Here is a 22,800-nt window from a genome sequence, read left to right on the forward strand (position 1 = left end):
AGGTCATGATCTCGCGGTCCGTGGGTTCAAGCCCGGCGTCGGGCTCTGTGCTGACAGCTCAGAGCCTGGAGCCTGTTTCAGATTCTGTGTCTCCCTCTTTCTCTGACCCTTCCCTGTTCATGCTCTCTCTCTGTCTCAAAAATAAATAAATGTTAAATTTTTTTTTTTAAAAAGAACAGAATCATCTGCAAAAGAATGCTGGCGATTGGTTGTGGGATTCAGAAAAGATGTAAAGGCAGGAGGACCTGATAGACTGAAAATAGAGTGGTGTCAAAGAACAGTATGTCTTGATGAGATTGAAGTCTACTGTTACTGCAATCTGTAGGGTGATGGAAGGAGCAAACGACCTAGAAAGATAGGACATGGTGGTCAGAAAATGGGGCGTTTCTTATGAGCTGAGGACTTCAGAGGTGGATGTGAGTATGGATGTAGTAGGTGGTTAGGGTTAAGTGGAAGAAGTCATCATTGAGGATGAGGATGTTAAAGGATGAAGGCCTAGGGTCACTCAGGATGTCAGGAGGAACGCAGAAGGAAAGGTAAGCAATGGTGCCACATGCCTAAGTTCTTAAAGAAAGGAGCAAAGGATGGGAACAAGAGATTGGAAGGTGGCAGTAACAGTGATGAGCAGTTTGCCAGAGTGATAGAAGGGCAGGGGAATTTGGAAGGAGGGTGGAAAAGTAATAGTCATGAAATAGCAGTAGAGAGTTAGGGAAGTAAGGACCCTGACTCATCCACGATCCGAGTCTGCCCCCCAACCGCACCCCACGGTCTTACCCCAACTGTCCATTTGCTTCTTATGGTCTAAACAACTCTGTCCTGTGGTTGGATCTGCTTGGTCCCTGTGGCCTTAGCATCTGGGGAACCTCTGGGAGAGGGAAGACATAATGAGTGAATAGAAACTACTGTTGATATAAAATGGACTTAGGTGAGCAAGGGTAAGGGAGGTTGGGAGGGCTTATTGGTTTCCTAGGACTTCCATAACAAAATACCACAGACTGGGTTACTTACACAGCAGAAATGTATTTTCTCACAGTTCTGGAGGCTGGAAGTCTAAGATCAATGCATTGGCAGGTTTGGGTTCTTTTGACACCTCTCTCCTCGGCTCGCAGATGGTTACCTTTTTACTGTGTCCTCACACGGTTGTCCCTAGGTGTCATCTGTGTCCTAATCTCCATTTCTTAAAAGGACACCAGTCATGCTGGATTAGGGACCACCCAACAGCACTTTTTTAACTTTAATTACCTTTTTCTTTTAATTCGAGGGAGAGAGAGAGAGAGAGAGTGAGCACAAGCAGGGGGGAGGGGCAGAAGGAGAGAAAGAATCTTAAGCAGACTCCACACTCAGCACTGGAGCTCAACATGGGGCTTGATCTCCCCACCCTGGGATCATGACCGGAGCCAAAATCAAGAGCCAGATGCTTAGCCAACTGAGCCACCCAGGTGCCCCAACTTTAATTACCTTTTCAAGGCCATATCTTTAGGGGCGCCTGGGTGGCTCAGTCGGTTACGTGTCCGACTTCGGCTCAGGTCATGATCTTGTGGTCCGGGAGTTCGAGCCCCACGTCGGGCTCTGTGCTGACAGCTCAGAGCCTGGAGCCTGTTTCAGATTCTGTGTCTCCCTCTCTCTCTGCCCCTCCCCTGTTCATGCTCTGTCTCTCTCTGTCTCAAAAATAAACAAACGTTAAAAATTTTTTAATAAATAAATAAATAAATAAAGGCCGTATCTTTAAATGTTATCCTATTCTGAGATATTGGGGGTTGGGACTTCAACAAATGAATTTGGGAGGGGCAAAATCTCTGCCCAAACAGATGGTGTATGTCTCAACCACTTAAGAATCCCAGGATCATTCCTGAAACGTCACCTGTCCTCCTGCAAGGTCATCAAACAGAAAACCAGGTACCCTGTGTTACCGATGAGGCTAGTTCCTGGTTCCACAGACTTGAGCCCTCCAGTAAAGCTGGGCTAGATGACAGGGCTTCCTTGAGTCAGAAGTTTCAGTAGAGCACGCCCACCCCCTGCCAGAGTTTAAATCCTAACATCCTCCCCTTATCACTCTTTGGCAAGGAGCATAGAGAAAGAAGAGTAAAGATAGAGCCAGAAGACCTAAAGAAGGCTAGTTCCTAGTTGTTGGTTTTTTTCACTGAATAAAAGAAGGTAGGAAGCAAGAGAAGCTGATGTGTATGACCAGTTGACTCATTTCCACTCATAAACTTAGACTCCAGCCTAAAGAATAAGGAAGAAGGTGGGAATCAGGTTGGGCTGAGAGGTGGGAAAAGGGGAGGGGTATCCTCTCTGATACAGAGCCCAAAGTAGATTCTAGAATCTGTAAGCCTACTGGCAACTGATGAAGCATGAAGATTTTGCTCTTAAAGGTAGGTCCAAACACCTTAGCATACCTCTTTGTTCAATAAAACTGTGCAATAGAGAGCCAGCTGTGCTGGCCAGGCAAGGGTCATTTGGGGTCTTCCGAAAAACAAGCAAGTTTCTTTTTAAAGTACTCAGTTTCAAATAGAGTGGCCTACAACCTAACATAAAAGAGCACTGGAGTAGGAAACTCTGACTCATATCTCAGCTCACCACCTAATTTCAGTGTGACCCTGGACAACACATTTCTCTCTCTAGGCCTCTGTTACGTCACCTCAATATTATTAATCATACACGTAAAATGCCGATAATAAGGCATGCCCTTTAATGGTTATTTTCAAGAGGAAAGCGTTCTTCTCGAAAATACTTTCTTCTGTTATATCCCAGAGTACACCCTCTTTGTAAAGCCACTTTGAGATCTAAAACATTAGTCCAGGATGGATAGTAATGCATCGGGTATGGTTCCACACACTGAAACAAAGTGATCTTAAAGTGTTCGAGAAAGGATACCCTTTAAAAAAAATAAAACAAAAACGAAAACAAGACAGCTAATCCAACATCATCGTTGCGAATTAGAAATCCAAAGCCTAAGGAGGACAGACAAAAAGCTCAGGACTTCTCAGTGGGTTAGGGCAGAATGTGACCTCTGTTCTCAGCATCCTGACTCATAGGCCATGCCAGGCTGCTTCTATTGTGTCCCCCCTCTAGAGCAATGCTTCCAATATTTGGCCACATTTATAATTTTTTTCATATACATGAAAACATGTTTATTGTTATTTATTTGATATTTTTATTTAAATCTACTCCAGATTTGTTTTCTTTTTTAACTGAAATCCATATATGTGAAAGTATGTTGCCGCTCTAAATATAAAAATAAAAATAATGAATAAAACGTTGCTAAACTCTAGAAGAATAATATGGCCTCTGCAAGACTATGAATTTGGGACCCACCTGTCCTTGATAAAAGGGTAATTAGCATTTATGGCATAATGGCATCACCCTCAGACTTTCTTCTCAATACTATCAGGAGTGAAAGGGAAATGAAGAAGGCAGGACTTTCTTGGCATATGGTGGTGACAGACACCGAAGGTTGACTCATGCAATTTCCGTTTCCAACCCCTGTCTTCCTTGCTGCCTGTCTCGGCTATGTAAGCTGTAAAACTAAGAATTGGACTTCCCATGTGACCCAACTCTGGTCTGTGGGACATAAGGAGAAGTCCACCAATTCCCTTTCCCTCTTCTTCCTTTTTTTCTGTTTAGAATGTGGACGTGATATGTAGAGTCACAGCAGCCTTTTTGTGACCATGAGGTGGCAAGCATGAGACTAAAAGCCCATATCCTAAGGCTGGCAGAGCAAAAAAGAAAGAAAACAATGCCCAGCAGCTGCCCCAGACCTATGTTCCTCCTCACTTCTAGCTATGTGAGGAAAATAACTTCTCTTTGAACATTAGTCGAGGTTTCTCTTATTATCTACCAAACAGAATATCAGCTTCCCTGGCACTTTTGAATCCCATGTCCGTGGCATCTGAAATCGGCCTGACACCCTGCTGGCAGCTGGCATGTGCTGCCTGCTTTTCGAGACCCTTGTGTAAGAGAACATGGGCTAGGGCTGCCGTGACAAAGTACCACATATTTGGTGGCTTAAACAGCATAAATTTATTTCCTTATAGTTTTGGAGACCAGCACTTCAAAGCCGAGGTGTGGGCAGGTGTTTTCCAGTGAAAGCTCAAGGTGTTCTTTTGAGACACCTCTCCTTGGCTTGCAGATAGCCACATCCTCACTGTGTCCTCACATGGTCTTTTCCTCTGTGGTGTCTGTGTCCTAATCTCCTCTTATCATAAGGATGCCAGTTACCGGTAAGATCGCCCCCCCCACCCCCGCAATGGTCCCATTTGAGCTTAATCACCTCTTCAAGTCTCTATCTCCAAATTGTCACATTCCGAGGTTCTGGGGGTTAGGGCTTCAACATACGAATTTAGGAAGGACACACTTCAGCTCATAACAGAGCCTAATAGTTTGTTTTTCAACAGATACGCTTTTTGCCTTCCCTGAACTCTTGCAGACACGTGATAGCATGGCTCATGGGTGTTCAAAGTCCACAGGCAGGATCGGGAGCCTGCAGGTGAAGGGAAAGAGTCCTGGATCTGGGGTCAGGGGGCCTAGACTCCACATGGCAGTTGTCCTCTTACTGGCATGGTCTCTCTGAGCCTCAGTGTCTTCCTCTGTAAAAATATGTGACTACTACATGTAATAATGTATATGGAAGCATCTGGCACATGCTAAGGATACTTCATCAAATCTAAAATGCCATCAATTTCTGTTTGGATGATCCGTCCATTGTTGTAAGTAGGGTGTTTAAGTCCCCTACCAATATCGTATTGTCATCAATTTCTTCCTCTATGTTAATAGTTGCTTTATGTTTGGGTCCTCCCATGTTGGGTGCATAAATATTTACAATTGTTAAAAAATATATATATAAAACTAAAAACTAAAATAAAATGCCATCAATGATAAGATGTACCATTATGGTGTATGTACCCAGATAGGCAAAAACATGCCATGATGACTTTTATTTTTTAATGTTTTTTTTAATTTATTGTTGAGAGAGAACACAAGCCAGGGAGGGGCGGGGGGGGGGGGGCAGATAATCCAAAGCAGGCTCTGCGCTGACAGCAGCAAGCTCCATGTGGGCTTGGGCCCACGAACCATGAGATCATGACCTGAGCTGAAGTCGGCCGCTCAACCGCTGAACTGACTGAGCCACCCAGGTGCCCCTAGGAGAGCTTTTAAAATTAGAGATTCAGGCTCTCCACCCCAAATTCACTGAATTTGAATCTCCTGGGATGAAGTTTAGGGATTGGTATTTCTTTAATTCCCCCCCCCCAATATTATTCTGAAAATATGATAGGCTCTGAAGCAATGGCTTTCAACATAGTCAATGTATTGTATAACCCAAAATATAATTATAAGGTGCCATCTTTGGGGCTATTTACCAGTTTCTTAGATATTCTATAGGAAGCCTGGATTTCAGACTTTGCCAACAAAATCCCATTGCCCAAATACTTGACATTTTCTAGCACATTCATGGGATTCCAGAAAGTCTCGGCTCAGGAGTCGTATATAATAAATACTCGGTACAACATATAAACCAAGCCCGGTTCTAGTGGTAGGAATGCTGTCACATTTACCCTCTTAGTGCTGTATTTCTGACCCCTGTCTTGCACTCTAACCTGGGGCTGTTGAGCCCACCTCTGTTGTTCTACATTTTAGGATTCTAAATGAGGTACTGTTAGTTGATTGGATGTATATTTTAAGCGTTTTGTCAAACTTTTAAAAACCTAGGTGAATCTTCTTAAAAATTATTTTTCTGAATAACCACGACAGAATCCTGAGCAATGTCATGTGCGATGATCGCAGATAAAGCAAGTGTCGAGATTAGTTGGCCGCTCTAGACTCGACTCTCTTCGTAGGTCATGAGAGCAACCCCTCGCAACTACCTTCACTGCAGGGTTATTCCACAGTTCTCGCATCCACATTCATATGTGTTCCATCATCTCGACGGGGTCCAATCCCTGAGTTTATAGTGGAGCAAAGAGATGACCCTCCCCTCCCTCCCCCCAGCCGGGAAAGTCGCTGCCCAAGGTCACATACAAGTTAGCTTACTGACACCGAGCCTACTCCCAGACCAATCTCCCTTGTGTTCCTCCCACTTCTCATGGTCTGTTAATGATACTTCAGAGAGGTTTTTTTTGTTTTTTTTTTAATCAAAAGGTCAGGACAACATCACCAATGTCTTCTAGTCTAATGGGAAACTTCCCTGAATCTCACCCAGATCATTCACTGAGCCAGCCACACACAGTTCCTGTTTTCATGCAGATTCCATCTGAGCCTTGGCGAACTCCCAGGGAAACACATATCAGATCTGCTGTCTATTGGCAGAACTTTGGCTTAGAACGTATTTCAAATGCCTCCCATTGAACATTGGCAGCCTTGAAAAAATCTGGCCAGGAAATTATTCTGGGAAGCTCAAGTGCTCTATGACACTTACAAGGAGACGCTGATGGCTTTCTCTCCCAAGCTCTTCCCTCTGTGCCCAGAACAAATGATTGCATATTCCTGTATGTGCCCTAAATTAGGAGAGGGCCAGTCCTGCTGCCACATGAATAGAGGGAATGTCTGTGACGGGCAGGGCCCTCTGCATAGCACACTGTGCTTTGAGCCAAGTTCTTTCTCCTTCGGTTTAAAAACCCTGGGGTATTCCAAGAGAAATGCAATCCATGTGTTTCTGATTCATTTACACTTAAATCATTAAAATGTTGTTTTGCGAGAGTTATTTGATGTCTGAGGAGCCTATGAGGCTTCTTAATGGGACTTTTAAACGTTTTTTTCCCCCTACCCTGCCTGAAACAGAAAGCAACATTTTGCTAAAACAGTGCCTGAGTTCAAACATATTCTCTCATCTCATATATTTGCACCCACATTATCGACCACAGCCTCTCACTAATGCCAGGCCTGGCAAGACTGACATTTGAAAGTGTTAAAATAGAGAAACTGGAGAGAAAACGGAGGCAAGAAGAATCCTGGGGAGGGGGGGGGATTCAAACCCCTGTTCCCCCAAATCTGCCAAGGCAGCAGTACCCAAGCGTGGAGAGTACCTGTGTCCGTGACCTGGGTTAGACCGGGTGGGGGGCCCTCTCTCAGATACACCACCAGACAGCTAGCAAAGCACTTCCACAAACATAATCACCCTGAAGCCTCGTAGCAAGCCTCCTTTCCCCGATGCAAAGCAGGATCAGAGATGTTAATAAAGTATTGGGCCCAACGGTGCACAGTCAGCTCGCACAGAAAGGAAAGATTACAGCTAAATTCGGACTCCGAGCCTACTGCTCTTTCCAGAATGCCTCGAGTCGAGCTTCCCTGTGGATGCTGTATTTGAAATGCCAGACACATTATAATATATGAGTGAGGAGCAGTGCAAGACCGTGGGTAAGGTCTCAAATTTGTCCCCTGTCGCTTTCTGTGTGATCTTGGGTATACTACTTAATCTCTCTGGGCGGTTTCCTCATCTGTAAAATGGGGCTAAGCCTACTACCCAACTCTACGAGATATAAAGATGATTGAAGGAAATTAACACATTACTAGAACAGTCCCCGACACAGAGGGCTCAACAAATGTCAACTCTTGGCGGTAGTAGCAAAGGAGTAAAAAAGAGCTGGATGATCTTGGCACGGTGTAGAACCTCTCTGAGCCTCAGTTTTCTCATCTGTAAAATGAGTACAATAGGGTGACCCTTACAAATCCTCGGGAGTACTTGAGACCATGCTTATGCTTAGCGCTGTTCCTAACACAGAAAAGCTTCTCCGCAAAATCTATTTTTCACGCCCAGACGTCTCTCTCCGTATTGAGTATTGGTTGCCATTGTCGTGGGGAAGTAACTGTCTTATTCAGCTCGACTTAGATCTGGTGCTGCATTTCTCCACAATCTCAGGGTGTAGGCTGGTACACAGGCCCAGGTGTTTCTATCCCCATAGGGTGCGGGCTCTCCTGCTGTTGATGGACCCGCACTGGGCTGAATTAGATCTCCACACACTGAGCTGGTAAACAGCACAAGTTTTGCTTTTAGGTGGAGGAGAACCACTAGCCAACTGTAGGACTTGGGGCTCCCTCCCATTCCTGGCCAGTGGCTCTGTTCGCAGGAAAATCTGTTGCTGTTTGCAGGCTGTCTGAGGCTTTGGGATTTGGACCTTTTTTCTTTCCTAGTGTAGATGTCAGAATTCCTTCTTAGTGGGTTGTTTCTGCTTCACTGGTGTCTTTTTGCCGGTGTCCTGAAGACGAGCAGAAAACTATAGCCATCTGGCAGGGGAGACTAAAGAGAAATTAGACTTTGTCCCTCTCCACCATTCACACACACACACACACACACACACACACACACATTCTCTCTCTCTCTCTCTCTCCCCTTCTGTCTCTCTCACACACACACACACAGATACAAATACCTTTTTGAGCTTCCCAGTTATTTTCTCTGAAGAGCTGGCGCCAGCCACACAGGATAAAGGAAGGAACTGGGAGAGCAGATCTTTTCAGGAAGAAGACAGATTCTGTTCTGTCAGGTTCCTATGAGTGTGTGTAAGTGAGAGTCAGAGGAGAGAGGGAGAGAGAGGAGGGAGAGAGAGAGAGAGAGAGAGAGAGAGGGAGAGACAGAGAGGAGAGAGAGGAAAAGGCAGAGGGAGAGAGGGGGAGAGGGGATCTGTTGCAGGCAGGGGAAGGCGTGACCTGAATGGAGAATGCCAGCCAATTCCAGAGACACACAGGGACCTCAGAACAAAGATAAGGCATCGCTGACACCACACCGGGGACAAGCTCACAGGAAAGTCAGACCGGGGGGACCAAGGCCAGGCAGCTAGGAGCACCCAAGGCTGGAAAATGAGGTGAGTGCCAGAGCAGGAGTGGGCACGGGTGCCCTTTCAGGAACCAGGTATCAAGCAGCCCTGGAGAGTTTGACCTTGTCTCTAGGCAGACTCACCTGGGCGTCCTGGGGGTGTTGCAGGGGGTTCTTGTCAATCCTTGGGGCTTTGAGAAGGGAGATGCGGGCTGGGCGCTGTCCTGGGACGGCGGGGACACCCCAGCTCGAAACAGGAGACTTTGTGCAAATCCTGCCGGGACACTGCCGAAGCTCAGTTTCCCCCTCTGCCAGCACAGGGTGCTGTCTGCTGGCAGATGTGACTTTCCTCCGGTGCCCGCAAGGCTGATTTTTTGTTTTCCTCCTCTGCAAAGAGCACTGATTTATCTCTTCCAACACTTTGTGAGTTAGGTATGTGTTTGTGTGTTTATTTGTTCGGACCGGAAAAGAAACCAGCTTCCCACAGCTCAGCTCTGTGGTTTCTTAAACCTTCAGAAGTTTGCCAGTCAAAACCTCAATTTAGAAGACGAAAAACCTGTCCCCATTTTACAGTTCCTTATAAATTTCTGCATTTCTCACTGAAATCAGAGGCAGCTGGTGGTATGAATCAGACTATGAATTGCACCGAATGGCTCTTAAAGGGATACCACAAATTAAAAAAAAAAAAAAGAAAGAAAGAAAAAAAAAAGGAGTCTTTGGCGTTCTAAATCTAGGACTCTAAATTCTAATTGTTTTTAAACTCTTCAAGATTTCCTATTCCTCAGCTTATACTTAAGAGTTACTTGATCCTTCTTACCAGGCATTTCTTCTAAGTTTTCCTCTGCGAGTCTCAAAACCCAGCCAGTGCAATTATTTTTACTATTTCTAAGCATTAATGCTGTTAAAAATACAGGGGGGAAAAAGACAGAAAAAGAAAAACACCCTGCAGATGTGTTAAGTCCCCGAGCACCTCTTTTCCCATTGATTTTCTTCTCAATTGGAAAAAGAGTTTCTATTTGTTTCTCTTCTGCAAAGTCACCTAGCAACTTTTCTGGGTCTGGGGCCGCTGGGGGGCTTCAGACTGTGTTAACTCTTTGGGCTCAGATTACCTGTGGTTCAGAGAAATAATCAGGTGTTTACGATTCATTCGATCTGTTCTTTTAAAATCCATTGTAGCGTTAAGCTTCCCATCGAACTTCGTTTTCCTTTATCCTGCAAAAAGATAGGATTTCTGTTCATCTACGTGGAGTGACAATTTGACTGATGTGTCACTATTCAAATCCTGCTGTACCAGCCAATGCCCCAGCATGCCAACATACAGGCTGATTTATACAGTTCTGTATCATCCCTTAGTGCAGAACCTCTCTCCTCCTTATTTTCCACCTGAAGCACCCGACTGTTCAAGCCACAGCTCAAACATGATGTCCTCTGCCCTGGCCAACATCCCCAACATAAGCATCCTGTCCTTTGCACGGTCTCTGTTCCTGGGAGCTACATCTCTTTTCGTCTTTGTAATATTTCACCGCTCAATTATCTATCTCCTCGTCCAAGACTGAATGCTCCTTAAGGTATAGGATCTAGGTCTGTTTATCTTAGTGTGCCCAGCCCCTAGCATAATGTCTGTTTCCTATTAGGCATTCAAAAAATAGTAGCTGAGCAGAATTCAGTTGGCGACCAGTGGAGACGTGCTCTGTTAGAAGTCTCCAAAGGGTCTTGCCTCTCGGGGACACAGCCCTTCAGAGTTTGAGAAGCACTTTTATAGGCCTGTCTCATCTGGTCTTCAGATTTTAGATGAGATGAGGATTCACGGAGAAGTGGGGATAAAAGCAGTTAAGCAACTTGCCCGAGGCCACCCTGATGATCTTGAAAAGGCTCCGACTCATACTTGGGTCTTTGGACTCCCAGTCCAAGATTTTTTTCTGCTACATTCCACCAGACTCTCAACCAAGTGTATTATCCTATACCAAGAGCTCTTGATTCTAGCTGTACATTAGCATCATCTGTGATGCTTTCAAAAGGGCCGATGACCAGACCTCACTCCAGACCAATTAAACTAGAATTTGTTGGGGAGGGGCTTTGTTATTAGTATCTTTTCTTTTAATTTCTACGTAAAGCCATGAGTTTTTTAATTATTTTTCACAGGATTAATTGCTTTGGCCAAATGCCTGGGCATGATATGGGCATGGACCCAGCAGGTTCCTCTGTTAGCTTTTGTGATTCCCTTCTTCTGTGGAAGCTAATTCACCATCTGCTGTTGGGCATTACATACCACTTCTTGGGATATCCTTTTCATCATCCGTCAAATAAGGGCATTGTCCAAGGGATCTACCTATACAGTAGCTTTCAACTCTTCTACTTAAAAAAGTTTTGGTGCAGTGTAGGTTGAAGTGAGGGGAGGGAATAAAGAGGATAGAAAGTGCTATTTCTTCCGCGATCATTGACACACACACAGGCATTTTGTGCACTCCGGAGAGCCTCCTCGTGCAGGGGGGTCCATCAAGTCCCAGCTTTATGTATTATGTTTGACATCTCAAGCAAATGTAGCTAAACTTTTTGATTAGCTCAAGAATAGGTCGCAGGTGTGGGGAATTGTACAGCCAGTGCGTGGTGTGTAAGAAGCAAAAAACATTCAGAGAGTGTCACGGGAAACAAAAGCGTCCACTTGTGTTCTTCGATCAGCAGCCCCTAAAGCAAGCAAGCATATGCTCAAACCCATTATGTGCAAGGAGGTATTTGTTTCCTATGTTTGAAACTGTCTTGAGATGCAAACAAAATAGAACAGAAAGCTTTGCAGGCCTTCCTCCCACACTGGCTGGTTACCTACCACATGTGGGCCTTTGAGGCTGAATGGGGCTGTCAGCCGTCAACTCTTGACAAAACCAGCATTAGGAGGCTCCGAGTCTCCTCCATGCGGTCTGGAAAAAGCAGGCATGGAGAAAGTTGACCTTTCAGCCTTGCATAATCTGGGTGTCGCTATTGCAGGAAAGTCCAGCTTGGGAGCCAAAGCTCTTTCCTAACCGCTGCTTTTCGGGAAGCAGCATGATGGGAGTAATTATCACTAACATTTGCTGAGGGCTGGACGGTTAACAAAGTACTTTCTAATCCTCCTTTACTCTGACAGCAGCCCTAAGGGAAGTCGTTATTACCACTACGGGATGAGGAAACTGAGGCATTACCTGGCTTCCCCAAGATGGGGCAGAGAAATCAAGTCAAAGGCTGGACTTGAATCTAGCTCTTCTGACCCAAGACCAGTGCCCTCCCCTCCCCAGGCGGAACTGAACCAGAACTCCCCGCCCTGGTAGCATCGGTACATTTCCTCGCTTGAATGTGGGGCTGCCTGGGCCCTGAAAGATAGAGTTTCTGGACTCCGCTTTCCTGTGAGTGCACTGGAGAGCTTAGACTTAGGCCTTCCCTTCTCTCTGCCTTGGAGGCCCTCCCTCCTAGATTGGTTTTTAGAAAATATTGACACTGGCAACTGGATTAAAACATTTTGTTTCCTTTGTTGAAATCTCACATGTTACTATTGTAGGGACCTTGGAAAAAATTTAAATAACTTCATTATTTTCTTTTTCTTGAAAAAACAGTACAGCGGGGCGCCTGGGTGGCTCAGTCGGTTAAGCGTCCGACTTTGCTCAGGTCATGATCTCACAGTTCGTGGGTTCGAGCCCTTCATGGGGCTTGTGCTGACAGCTCGGAGCCTGGAGCCTGCTTCAGATTCTGTGTCTCCCTCTCTGCCCGTCCCCCACTCACACTCTGTCTCTCTCTGTCTCTCAAACATAAATAAACATTAAAAAAAATTTTTTTAAAAGAAAGAAAAAACAGTACAAGTTCCTTCCTGACAAGTGTGAACATTTCATATACACAAAGATGACATTTAAAATATTTATATTCCCATTTTAGAGATAACCACTGTTAATATCCTGTTAATATCCTTCTAGGCCTTTTGCATTTACCTATTTACCTTTTATGTAAATACAATATTCAGATGGCTAGATAATCTATATTTACAGTTATCTTGTGTTACATCTTCAAAAATTCATATATGTGTATATATGCATCTGTGTGCTGTGGAGGGAGAGTTGGTAGAAACAACTTTCTGATTAGCAATGATGGAATCATTACAATAGTACCTGTTTATGCCTGGAGGATAGGTTCCTAGACCCTCCCTGGATACCTGAAACCACAGATAGCAGGGAACCCTGCTAGCAAATACAATGTATTTCCTCTATATACATACCTAGGATCAGGTTTAATTTATAAATTGGGCACAGTAAGAGGGGCCCTGGATGGTTCAGTCAGTTAAGCGATCGACTCTTGATTTCAGCTCAGGTCATGACCTCACAGTTCGTGAGTTCCATCACCTAGTCCAGCTCTGTGCTGACAATGGGGAGTCTGCTTGGAATTCTCTCTCCCTGCTCCTCTCCTGCTCTCTCTCTCTCTCCCTCTTTCTCAAAATAAATAAACTTTAAAAATTAGACACAAGAAGAGATTAACAATAGTAACTAATAATAAAATAGAACACTTACAATATACTGCAATAAAATCACCTGCATGTGATTTCTCAAAGTATCTTTAAAATTTTTTTAATGTTTATTAATTTTTGAGAGAGAGAGAGAGAGTGAACAGGGGAGGAGCAGAGAGAGAGGGAGACAGAATCCGGAGCAGGCTCCAGGCTCCGAGCTGCCAGCACAGAGCCCGACGCGGGGCTCGAACTCACAAGCCGCGAGATCATGACCTGAGCTGAAGCTGGATGCCCAACCGACTGAGTCACCCAGGCGCCCCGATATAAGTCTTTCTCAAAATATCTTAACTGTACTGTACTCATCCTTCTTAGGATATGGAGATGATAAAATGCCTATGTGATGAGATGAAATGAGGAAAATGATGTAGGCACTGTGATGTAGCATTAGGTTATTACTGACCTTTGGACAATATGTCAAAAGGAGGATCATCTTGCTTCTGAACTGGGTCTGACCAAGGGTAACTGAAACCACAAAAAATAAGGTTGTAGATAAAGCGGGATTACTGTCATCCAAAGATGCTGGTATAATTTCCCAGTATTGACTTAGGCTGTAGAAGACTCAGGCACACTTTCATCCATCCATCCATCCATCCATTCATTCATTCATTCATTTTATTCACCCATCACCTATTTTATACCAGGCTGTATACTAGGTCCTTTATATACATCATCTCTAATGCTCATGGGAGTCCTATAATTAGAGATCATACTCCCCACGTAACAGATGAGGAAACTGGGGCTCAGAGAGACTTATCTGGTATTTCACAGCCAGTGAGTAGAAGAGTTGGGATTTGAACCCAAATATCCGTCGCTCCAGGGGCTGCATCTGAAGCAGCCCAGGGTGATGCAGGCAGAAAGGAAGCATGTACGGGGAGCTGTGGGATCTGGAGGCGTGATGAGCGCACCATAGCCTGGGAAGCTGTGAGCTGGGTGGTGGAAGATAAATAAGACAAGCAGACGAAGAATGGGGATGGTACGCGCAAGGGGGCCGAGGCGTGGACAGGCATGGCATGCTTTCAGAATGACATGGCAGGGCACAGCTGGCCCCGAGCTGGGGCTGGACCCACGGATCAGCCCTAGATCAGAACAGGCTAGTCCACGATCCCAGGGACAGAGGCCTGAGACCACAGCCACAGTGAAGCCGCATGGTCATGTGTGTTTTGGAAAATCAACTTCAGCAGCAAAGGGCTTAATGGTATCAAGTGGGGGACAGGGAGATTACTTAGGGTGCAATAACAATAGGTCAGATAAGAACGTGTAATGTAATTGACGGAAGAGAAGCGGATGGCCTGACATATGAAGCAGAATAAAGAGGACTTAGGCAAGACGTTCATGAGCCAGGTTTGGGGTGTTTGAGCTCAAGGTCCTCGGGTCTTGCAGAGGAACAATCTATTAGAGGCCTGCTGTGGTGCATATTGACCATTCGGGTTTTGACTAGCCGTGGACATTCTGCCTCGCCATTGCCTCCGCCACTTGGGGTGTGTTCTGTGAGTTTTACTGGGTTTTCCTTGCCCCCGAAGCAATTTTTTTTAACAGTCCATTATCTCTGATTCCTACAGCTGGAAATAAGTTGCAGGGTTTTGATCCTTTCATCGGAACACTTACCCAAGGGGGGAACATGTTTTGCTTACTCTTTCTTAATTCCAAACTTTGCGTACCTTGACCGATTTTGTCGAATCTGTTCGAGGTCCTGCAAGATCCCATCCTGGAGCATAAATCTCCTCCCAACATTACCACGTCACTGTTACTCACTTTTGACAAAACTGAATCCAGAGTCCAAGATCCTTAAATGAAGCTGAGTTGAAGGAAGGACATCCACTTTTACCTAATCATGAAACTTAAGTTTTCAACAGTAACATGATACGTGTCAGAGTCGCGACTAGGGGACTTTCTAGGAGAGCTGGATACTGTTAACAAACCTTCAGAAGAGCACAGCTAGAAGAAACTTTAGGAATCATGGAGTTACCATCTCCCTGTCGAATAGACTGGGTAGGCAAGCCCAGAGCGGGGAAGAGTACCCACAACACGTCAGCGGCAGAGATCTGCCAACAGTGTGGTCTCCTGGCTGCGGACTTAGTTAAGTGGTGAGGACCTGTGTCCATGAACGTAAGTAGATCCATTCATGTCTTTCAGGTGGCTCCTTCTCTGTCACGCTCTGTGCCTCTCCTTGTTGAAAGCTTCGGCCCACACCGTGGAGCTTAACAATATGTTTGGTCAGATCCAGTCACCTGGCTATCCAGACTCCTATCCGAGTGATTCAGAGGTGACTTGGAATATCACTGTCCCAGAGGGATTTCGGATCAAGCTTTACTTCATGCACTTCAACTTGGAGTCCTCCTACCTTTGTGAATATGACTATGTGAAGGTGAGACCCCCTGATATTCCCTCACTGCACCAGGTTCTCTACTGGGAGTCAGAGAAGAATTAAACACTGTGTTTTCCCTCCCAGGGTAGCAGTCCAGTGAGGAAGGCACACAAAGTTACAACATGATGAACGAAGGTTGGGATGATATGCTAGGTGCAGGCTGAGTGGGAGATCTAGAAAGGACCACAAGGGAAACTGAGGCGGGCAAGGTGTAACTCAGCCAAACGTAACCTCCCCTGTTTTCTTTCTGTTCTCAAAGTCCTTAACGTTTCCACTAACCTCTGCTCCAAGGTCACCTTTACAAGCAGCAAGAAAAGGGCAGAGACCCCAGAGTAAGCATAACCAGACTGACACACAGCCATAATCATGTCCAAAGCTGAGGCATTTGAAAGCCTTGCCTACTTCCCTAAGTAATGATCAGGTATTTGGGAAGGCTGGGTATACAGTAGCAGACAGTCGGAGGTGAGGTCCGGTTGGATTGGGGTGAGATTCTGAAGGGTCTTGAATGTGATGCTGAGAAGTTTAGATTTTCTCTGCAAAGGGTGTGGGCAAGGTTGGGGGGGTCAGAATCAGAAGTGCATGTAAAGATCATGTGGAAGAGGAACAGGAAATGATTACAGCATCCAAGCAATATTGCCTCAACTTTAGAGGGACCCCACAAACAATTCCATGGATGGGAAGCTGTTCTCTGAAAGTAAGGCTGAGAAAGGTTGGAGTACGTCTGGGAGATCAAGTTTATTAAGGTTGTATCTGGCTCAAAAAGATGTGGAGACCTACTAATCTACTTTCTAAGCTCTCTCTGGCTTTCTGGAAAAGTTCTCACCAAATCACTCCAGAGTAGATTTTATATATTTTCAGTCTTATCGTAGTCTCTGTTTTCTACAGCCAGGAATTCAACAAGAGTTCTTGTATTAACCAGAATGTTTGACAACAGCAAAGCAGTGAGTTTACAATGTACATGGATACTTGAAATCTCATTCAATCTTTAAAAAAAATTCTATAAGACAGGCACTTCACAGGCAAAGAAACAAACCCAAGAAGGTGAAGCGGTGGGTCAATTTACAAACCCATGTCTTGTGACTTTCATTTCCATGTTCTTTTGGCTACACCAAATGAACAGCTCTCAGGTCACACTCCACTGGGCCCCAGGATACTGCAGGGGCTTATAAGACCACTGTGGGGGTAGAGGAGGCTGATAAGTGGGACTATGAATCCCCACCCTGTTTAAATTTATTTTAAATGTTGTGTATTGCTTATTTTATACATTGGGTCTCCACCAACTATCTCATTTATGGCAAGGTTTCTAAGATTAAAAACTTTCCCAAATTGGTGGTCTACGACAGAGTGTCTTAGCTTCAGCGCTGTGGATATTTTGAGCCAGATCATTCTTTGCTGAGGAAAACCGTTTTGCGAATTTTAGGATTGTTAGCAGCATCCCTGGTTTCTACTCACTAGATGCCAATAGCACTCCCCCTCCAGTTGCGACAACCAAAAACACCTCTGGAAGTTGCCTATATCTCCAGAGGGACAGCATCTCCTAGTTTGAGAACCACTGCTCATTGTGATGCCGCCCCTCTGTGAATGTCCTATGTTAGGGACTATGAGAATTTAAAGATACAAAAGATCTGGTCCCTCACAGAGAGACGTGAGCCTAGAAGAGTGGCCATTGCATAAGATGGAAAAGAATAATGACAATAAAAGATTGACAGATCAAGAATGAGAAGAGGTAGATCTGGATGCTCTAGGAGATGATGTGGGTTGGCAATCTAGACTGACATATAGTTTCCCTAAATTAATTAAAAATGGAGCCAACTGGTCAGAGTCACAGGGATCCAGCAGGCAGTATTGAGCAAGACGTGAAGTGTTCATCATCCTAAATTGAAATTTCTGACAAATACATTAGTTATGTCTTCCAGGATGTAATCTAGCCTCTCCCATAGCCAGACTCCAGGAGAAGATGCATTATGGGTAGGGGACATTAGGTTGGCAGACTCTTCCAGGCCATTCCCCCAACTAATGCTGGTCATAAAACCATGGCATCCTCAAATATTTGCATTAGAAAGTGGTCTTAACCAGAAGGAAAATGACGAAACATTGGCTTAATACAACAGTAGGTTCCATAGGTTTAAACAAGGTTAGATGTGAACTTCCTAACTGCTTTCTTCTTATTTTCAAACATGTCAACCATCTAGAATTTTTTTGCAGTGGAAAAAAAGAAAAAAACTTGCTTTTGCTAGTAGCTGAGGCCTTAAGACTGTGGAAATTACAGAATTTTTTTCGTTAGCTGTAACAATGACTTACTTTCATTATCCACCCCCCTTCCTCCACCCGGAGAATTGACTCTCAATTCATATACACTGAGCAATCATTTCTCACCAGTTTTCCTCTTGTTCAGACAGATGCCAAGCTTGACCTTGTTAGGACTCCTTTATAGAGATAATAAACACACAGCAGAGGATTTAACTCATTCCTTTGTCCCAAATAAATGGAGTCTCCTGGCAAGGCAGATTAAGGAGCTGACATCAGCTGCATTTTGTAATGGGAAAAAAACGACAAGGCACTTTTCCAGTCCAACAATAGAACCCAAAGACCTCTTCTGACACTGAATTAAGGACCCTGGAGTATTCTACCCAAAGCTTGACCTTTCTAGCTGAAGAATACTTGGGAAACTAACTGATAGTTTCTATCAGGGACTGTGAGACACCTTCAAGAAAGTCCAGGCAGATGGAGGTAGGTCCTCTGGAAGGGCAGCATGGTCCTGGATGCTTGCCCGGGATCCAGGAAATGCCTGGTCTAGTCCCCAGTCTGCCACTGACTCCTGAATGAAGGAAACGTTATAGCACTCTCTTCACTCCAGAATAAGACTGTGACCCCTGGACATAGCAAGGAAGCAGTCTGCTACCTGAAGTGCCCCACAGTCCTCTCGTCTCTGGTTCAGACACCTTTTCCCAATTCAAAAAGGGATTCATGTAGTGGGCAGGGAGGGCAAGATGTATCTCTCTTCTTGTGCTGACTGCCTTCCAGAATGTTATCCCGGGCATCAGCATTAGCCTCCCTACAGAGGTTCCAACGGCCACGGGACCTGAGCAGGCCTCCCCTCGCAGGACGTTGCACCCTCGTTGGCTGGTAACTCATGCTAACATAGCAACACGCTCTGTGCCCCTGCCCACAGGCACCTGGCGGAGTTCCTGTCTGGAGTCATGAACTCCCAGAATGTCAAGTTGCCTCGGCCCTCAGGAGACTCAGTTAATCCCCCACTGTTGTTGTTATTATTGTTTTTCAAACATTTCTGCCCCGTGAAAGTTTTCATCTAACAAATTTCTGGGAGGCGCGATAGAGAAAACACAAGAGTGGCCGGTGGGTGGAAGGTGGCTCTGAAGCTCACTCATCCTCCTGGAGCACCCTGAAGGTCAGCATTTATGACTTGAATACTGCTTTAGTCCCCACCAGACAGAAGAGGAGACTGGGAGCTCCAAATTCTGGCACAAGGCTAGTACTCTGGCCTCTGAACTTCCAAACCCAGAAGCCTTCCACATACAGTTGAAATCCATTCACTTCTAACTGCCCCCCTCCCTCTGCCCTCCAGAAAAGGTGCCTTTCCTGGCTATGAATGAGAGGGAAGCTCCTTCCCTTCCATCTGAATAAAGCAGGAACATGCCATGTCACTCCTGGGTAAGTCAACATTCCTCTCCAAAGTTCTATTTTCTCATCTGTTCCACAATGGGGTGACATGAGATGATCCCTAAAGTCTCTTAAATTCCTAGACTCTAACCCTAATGCTCCTCACCAGAACTTTCCAGATGACCCCACCAAACCCTCATTGTCCTAGTTAGGATAATGCCAGAAAATGGTAATCATATGTTACAACATCCACTTCTCCAAGTTCTGTGGCCATAAGCATTCCAATGAGAGCCTACCGTCCGCGGGGGATGTCATTTAGAGAAAACTTGTAAACACGCCATGCCACCACTGTCCTTTCCCAAGCAACTTTAAATATCCCTGATGTCCCTTTGGTGGGACATTATCCCCTATTTTGAGGCTTTTACACTCTGTGACTGAATTCCCCTGGCAGGCCTAGGAGTAGATTTAAAGCACCCTCGAGCTCACAGGGACCCTTGCTGGCCCAGCCTAAACTCACAGACACAGACTGTCCTTCCCACCCAGGCCCATCAGGGTAACAATAATGGAACTGCTGACTCCATAGTTCAGAGGCTTGAAGAAGAGCAGGACCCCAAGGCTGTGGTCCGGATGCTCTCATTTTATGAAAATTCCTCTCTGGCCTGATTTCCCGCAGTCCTTGGTCTTCGAGGCGTGTGCACATCTGCACGACAGCATCTGCCTCCTTGGAATGTGGCTGCAATGTGTGGATTCCTGCAGTGCACAGATGAGGCAGATGAGTCACAGCTGGTTAGCACTGCAGGCACGGGACACAGCACGGACGCTGGCTGTGGTGGAGTCAGAAGGGTTGGACTCTTGGGGTCATTCTCCACTCACTAGCCTTGGGCAAGTGAGTATTTCTAGAGGGGATTCAACTTCCTCTTTTCTCATACAAGGCAAGTTGAAACAGACGGTCTCCAAAGCCACCCCGGCCTGGATATTCTATGCATCTAAGACCTCAGAAATCATGGTTCAACTCCACGACCAGACCAGCATGACCGAAGCCTAGGGAAGGGGCCATTCGTTGGCCAGGGCCACACTGAGAATTTGTATCTCAAGACTCTCAGTCTTTTCTTCTTTAAAAAAAAAAAAAATTGGGGCGCCTGGGTGGCTTGGTCGGTTAAGCGTCCGACTTCAGCTCAGGTCACGATCTCACAGTTCATGAGTTCGAGCCCCGCGTCAGGCTCTGTGCTGACAGCTCAGAGCCTGGAGCCTGTTTCAGATTCTGTGTCTCCCTCTCGCTGACCCTCCCACGTTCATGCTCTGTCTCTCTCTATCTCAAAAATAAATAAACATTAACAAAAAAAATTAACAGTGAAGTCCCACCGGGTGGGTGCTTAGGTTTTTAACATAATGTAAATGTAAGTAAGTGCCATGAAGGCCAACATTGTCTCTAGTCAATCCTATTTGGTCTCTTCAGTACAATAGAGCACAGAAGAACCTTTTGTCGCAGGAATACAGCAAATTAGGTCCTTTGGTTGGGCATCAGATGAAGTGGTGACTTGTGCCTAGAGAAGGTCCCCGGAGCCATGGTCACTGGAAAAGGTCCTGAGAAACCAGAACCCCCAAGGGAACACCAAAGTCACACACCCTATCTTCAAGTTCACTTCGCAACATCTGTTCACTGGAAAAAGAGACAATAACAACCTACATTTGGTTTCTATTCTCTCTCTTTTTCTCACTGAGTACATATAGCTCAGTTGGCATCTGCCAGATGCTCCTGTGACGTCTCACCAGTGTTCTCCTGTTAACCCTCTGTCCTCGACGCGCTCGGCGTTTCCTCCATTCTTCCCACTGTTGGCACCTCCATTCTAATTCTTATTCCTCTCACCACGTCTACTGCAATTGCTTCCTAAACGTCTACCAGCTGTCAGTCTTTCCCCATCCAGTCCACCTTCTGCCTGTGTCCAGAGGTATCTTTTTTTAAAACAATTTTTTTAGTGTTTATTTTTTTTTGAGAGAGACAGAGACAGAGTGCAAGTGGGGGAGGGTCAGAGAGAGAGGGAAACACAGAATCTGAAGCAAGCTCCAGGCTCCGAGCTGTCAGCACAGAGCCTGACACAGGGCTCGAACTCACAAACCAGGAGATCATGACCCGAGCCGAAGCAGGACGCTCAACTGACTGAGCCACCCAGACGCCCTCAGAGAGATCTTCTTAAAACACCTTTTTGACTGTGACACTCTCTAATCTTTCAGTGACTCCCCATGGCCTATGGAATACAGTCCAAGAATCCCATTGAAAACCTACTGTAAGCAGGACACTGCACCAAAGACAGGGCGCACGAAGATGAGTGAGACAGTATCTGCCCTCCAGGAATTGGCAGTTTCATAGCGAGTCACGAGACAAATATCTAATTAATACATCAAAGCTGTGCAAGTAACACAAAGGGGGTGAGGCAGTATACAAGTCAGGGAGCAGTCATTTCCAGGTGTTCAGGAAAGACTGGGGAATAGGAATAATACTAAATAACAATAAATAGGAATTCACAGCGCAACTCCCTAAGCTTCTCGATCTCCCTAAGCACTGGTTTTATCGCTAGTACAACAACAACCAAAAGAAGTTTATCATGACATGGTACCTTCCTGGAAGGTGGTGGGAGGGTTTAAACGAAATGTTGGCTGGAAGTAGAATTCATAGCGCAAGGGGCAAGCACACTCAGTGGTTCCGAGATCAGGCTTTAGAGCAAGGGCTGGGGGGGGGGGGGGGGGGGGGGGAGTCCTGCCTCCACCCACCTCTTACAGCAAAATGGGGGATAATATAATGCCTACCTCATGGGCTTATCGCAAATGCCAAACGAGGCAGAATTTTTAATGACATCTGTCCAACACGTATGGCATTCACTCAGTAATGTTGTCATAGCAGTAACGATGGCAACCGTGTGCATAATAAAGTGCCTGCTGGTATCGCCAGGTGCTGCATGAGCATCGCGTTTCTCATCCACTCTGCCCGTACCACTAACTGGCTACCCATGACCTTGCTCGTGCCCCTCGGTTTCTTCAGGCAACTTATGGGGAAATATTTCGAAAGGACTGGTCAGATGCGAGAGGTCATTTCTCCTGTGTGTTTACCTTTCAGTCATACACATTTGTGTGTTACCTTTCAGTTACCTTTCAGTAACACACATTTGTTCCCCATGTATTGCGGCATTTGATTATTGGGGGAAGAGCGGGGATCATTACACCTACTTTACAGAAAAAGAAATCATGCAAAGAACCCAGGTGGACTTGTCCAGTCTTTACAGAAAGCCAGTTTTCAGGCCCTGGTCTGCTTACCCCCAAGTCATAATTTTGTCTCTCCATTTAGTCATTCTGTTAGAACAGGCTTTGTCCTAGAAGAGACCTTTTGGTATGCTTCCTGGCTATGTATTACTCCTAAGGCAACCCTGCCCGTCAGGGTAATTTAGTAAAATTTGGTAAAACAGAAGGACTTTGAGGGTCCTGGTATTGTCTAGAATCTGTTAAAGAACTTTCTCTTTTATCCTCACTTGGAGATGACATCTATTTTACAAA

At 45.5% G+C, this 22,800-nt stretch overlaps 1 protein-coding gene and 1 long non-coding RNA gene across 4 annotated transcripts in view; one reads left to right on the plus strand and one right to left on the minus strand.

Moving 5' to 3' along the window:
* Positions 1-5,145: 5,145 nt before the first annotated feature.
* Positions 5,146-22,221, minus strand: LOC122230343. 2 transcript variants are annotated; one of them, XR_006207387.1, is made up of 5 exons: positions 22,060-22,221; positions 13,669-13,730; positions 9,856-9,958; positions 8,891-9,133; positions 5,146-8,189 (listed from the first exon to the last, which is right to left on the minus strand). It is a non-coding gene; the product is annotated as an uncharacterized LOC122230343 (long non-coding RNA). The 2 variants fall into 2 exon arrangements; XR_006207386.1 differs by having other exon boundaries at positions 5,146-8,230.
* MASP1 (MBL associated serine protease 1) overlaps positions 8,729-22,800 on the plus strand; it is a 60,983-nt gene continuing 46,911 nt past the window's right edge. For both annotated transcript variants that reach the window (XM_042956145.1, XM_042956144.1), the window contains exons 1-2: positions 8,729-8,795; positions 15,402-15,633. In XM_042956145.1, the coding sequence (XP_042812079.1) occupies positions 8,791-8,795; positions 15,402-15,633 (237 nt within the window). In that variant the 5' untranslated portion in view covers positions 8,729-8,790. The remainder of the gene's footprint in view (positions 8,796-15,401; positions 15,634-22,800) is intronic.

The sequence above is a fragment of the Panthera leo genome, chromosome C2, assembly GCF_018350215.1.
Source record: "Panthera leo isolate Ple1 chromosome C2, P.leo_Ple1_pat1.1, whole genome shotgun sequence".
NCBI classification, from domain to species: domain Eukaryota; kingdom Metazoa; phylum Chordata; class Mammalia; order Carnivora; family Felidae; genus Panthera; species Panthera leo.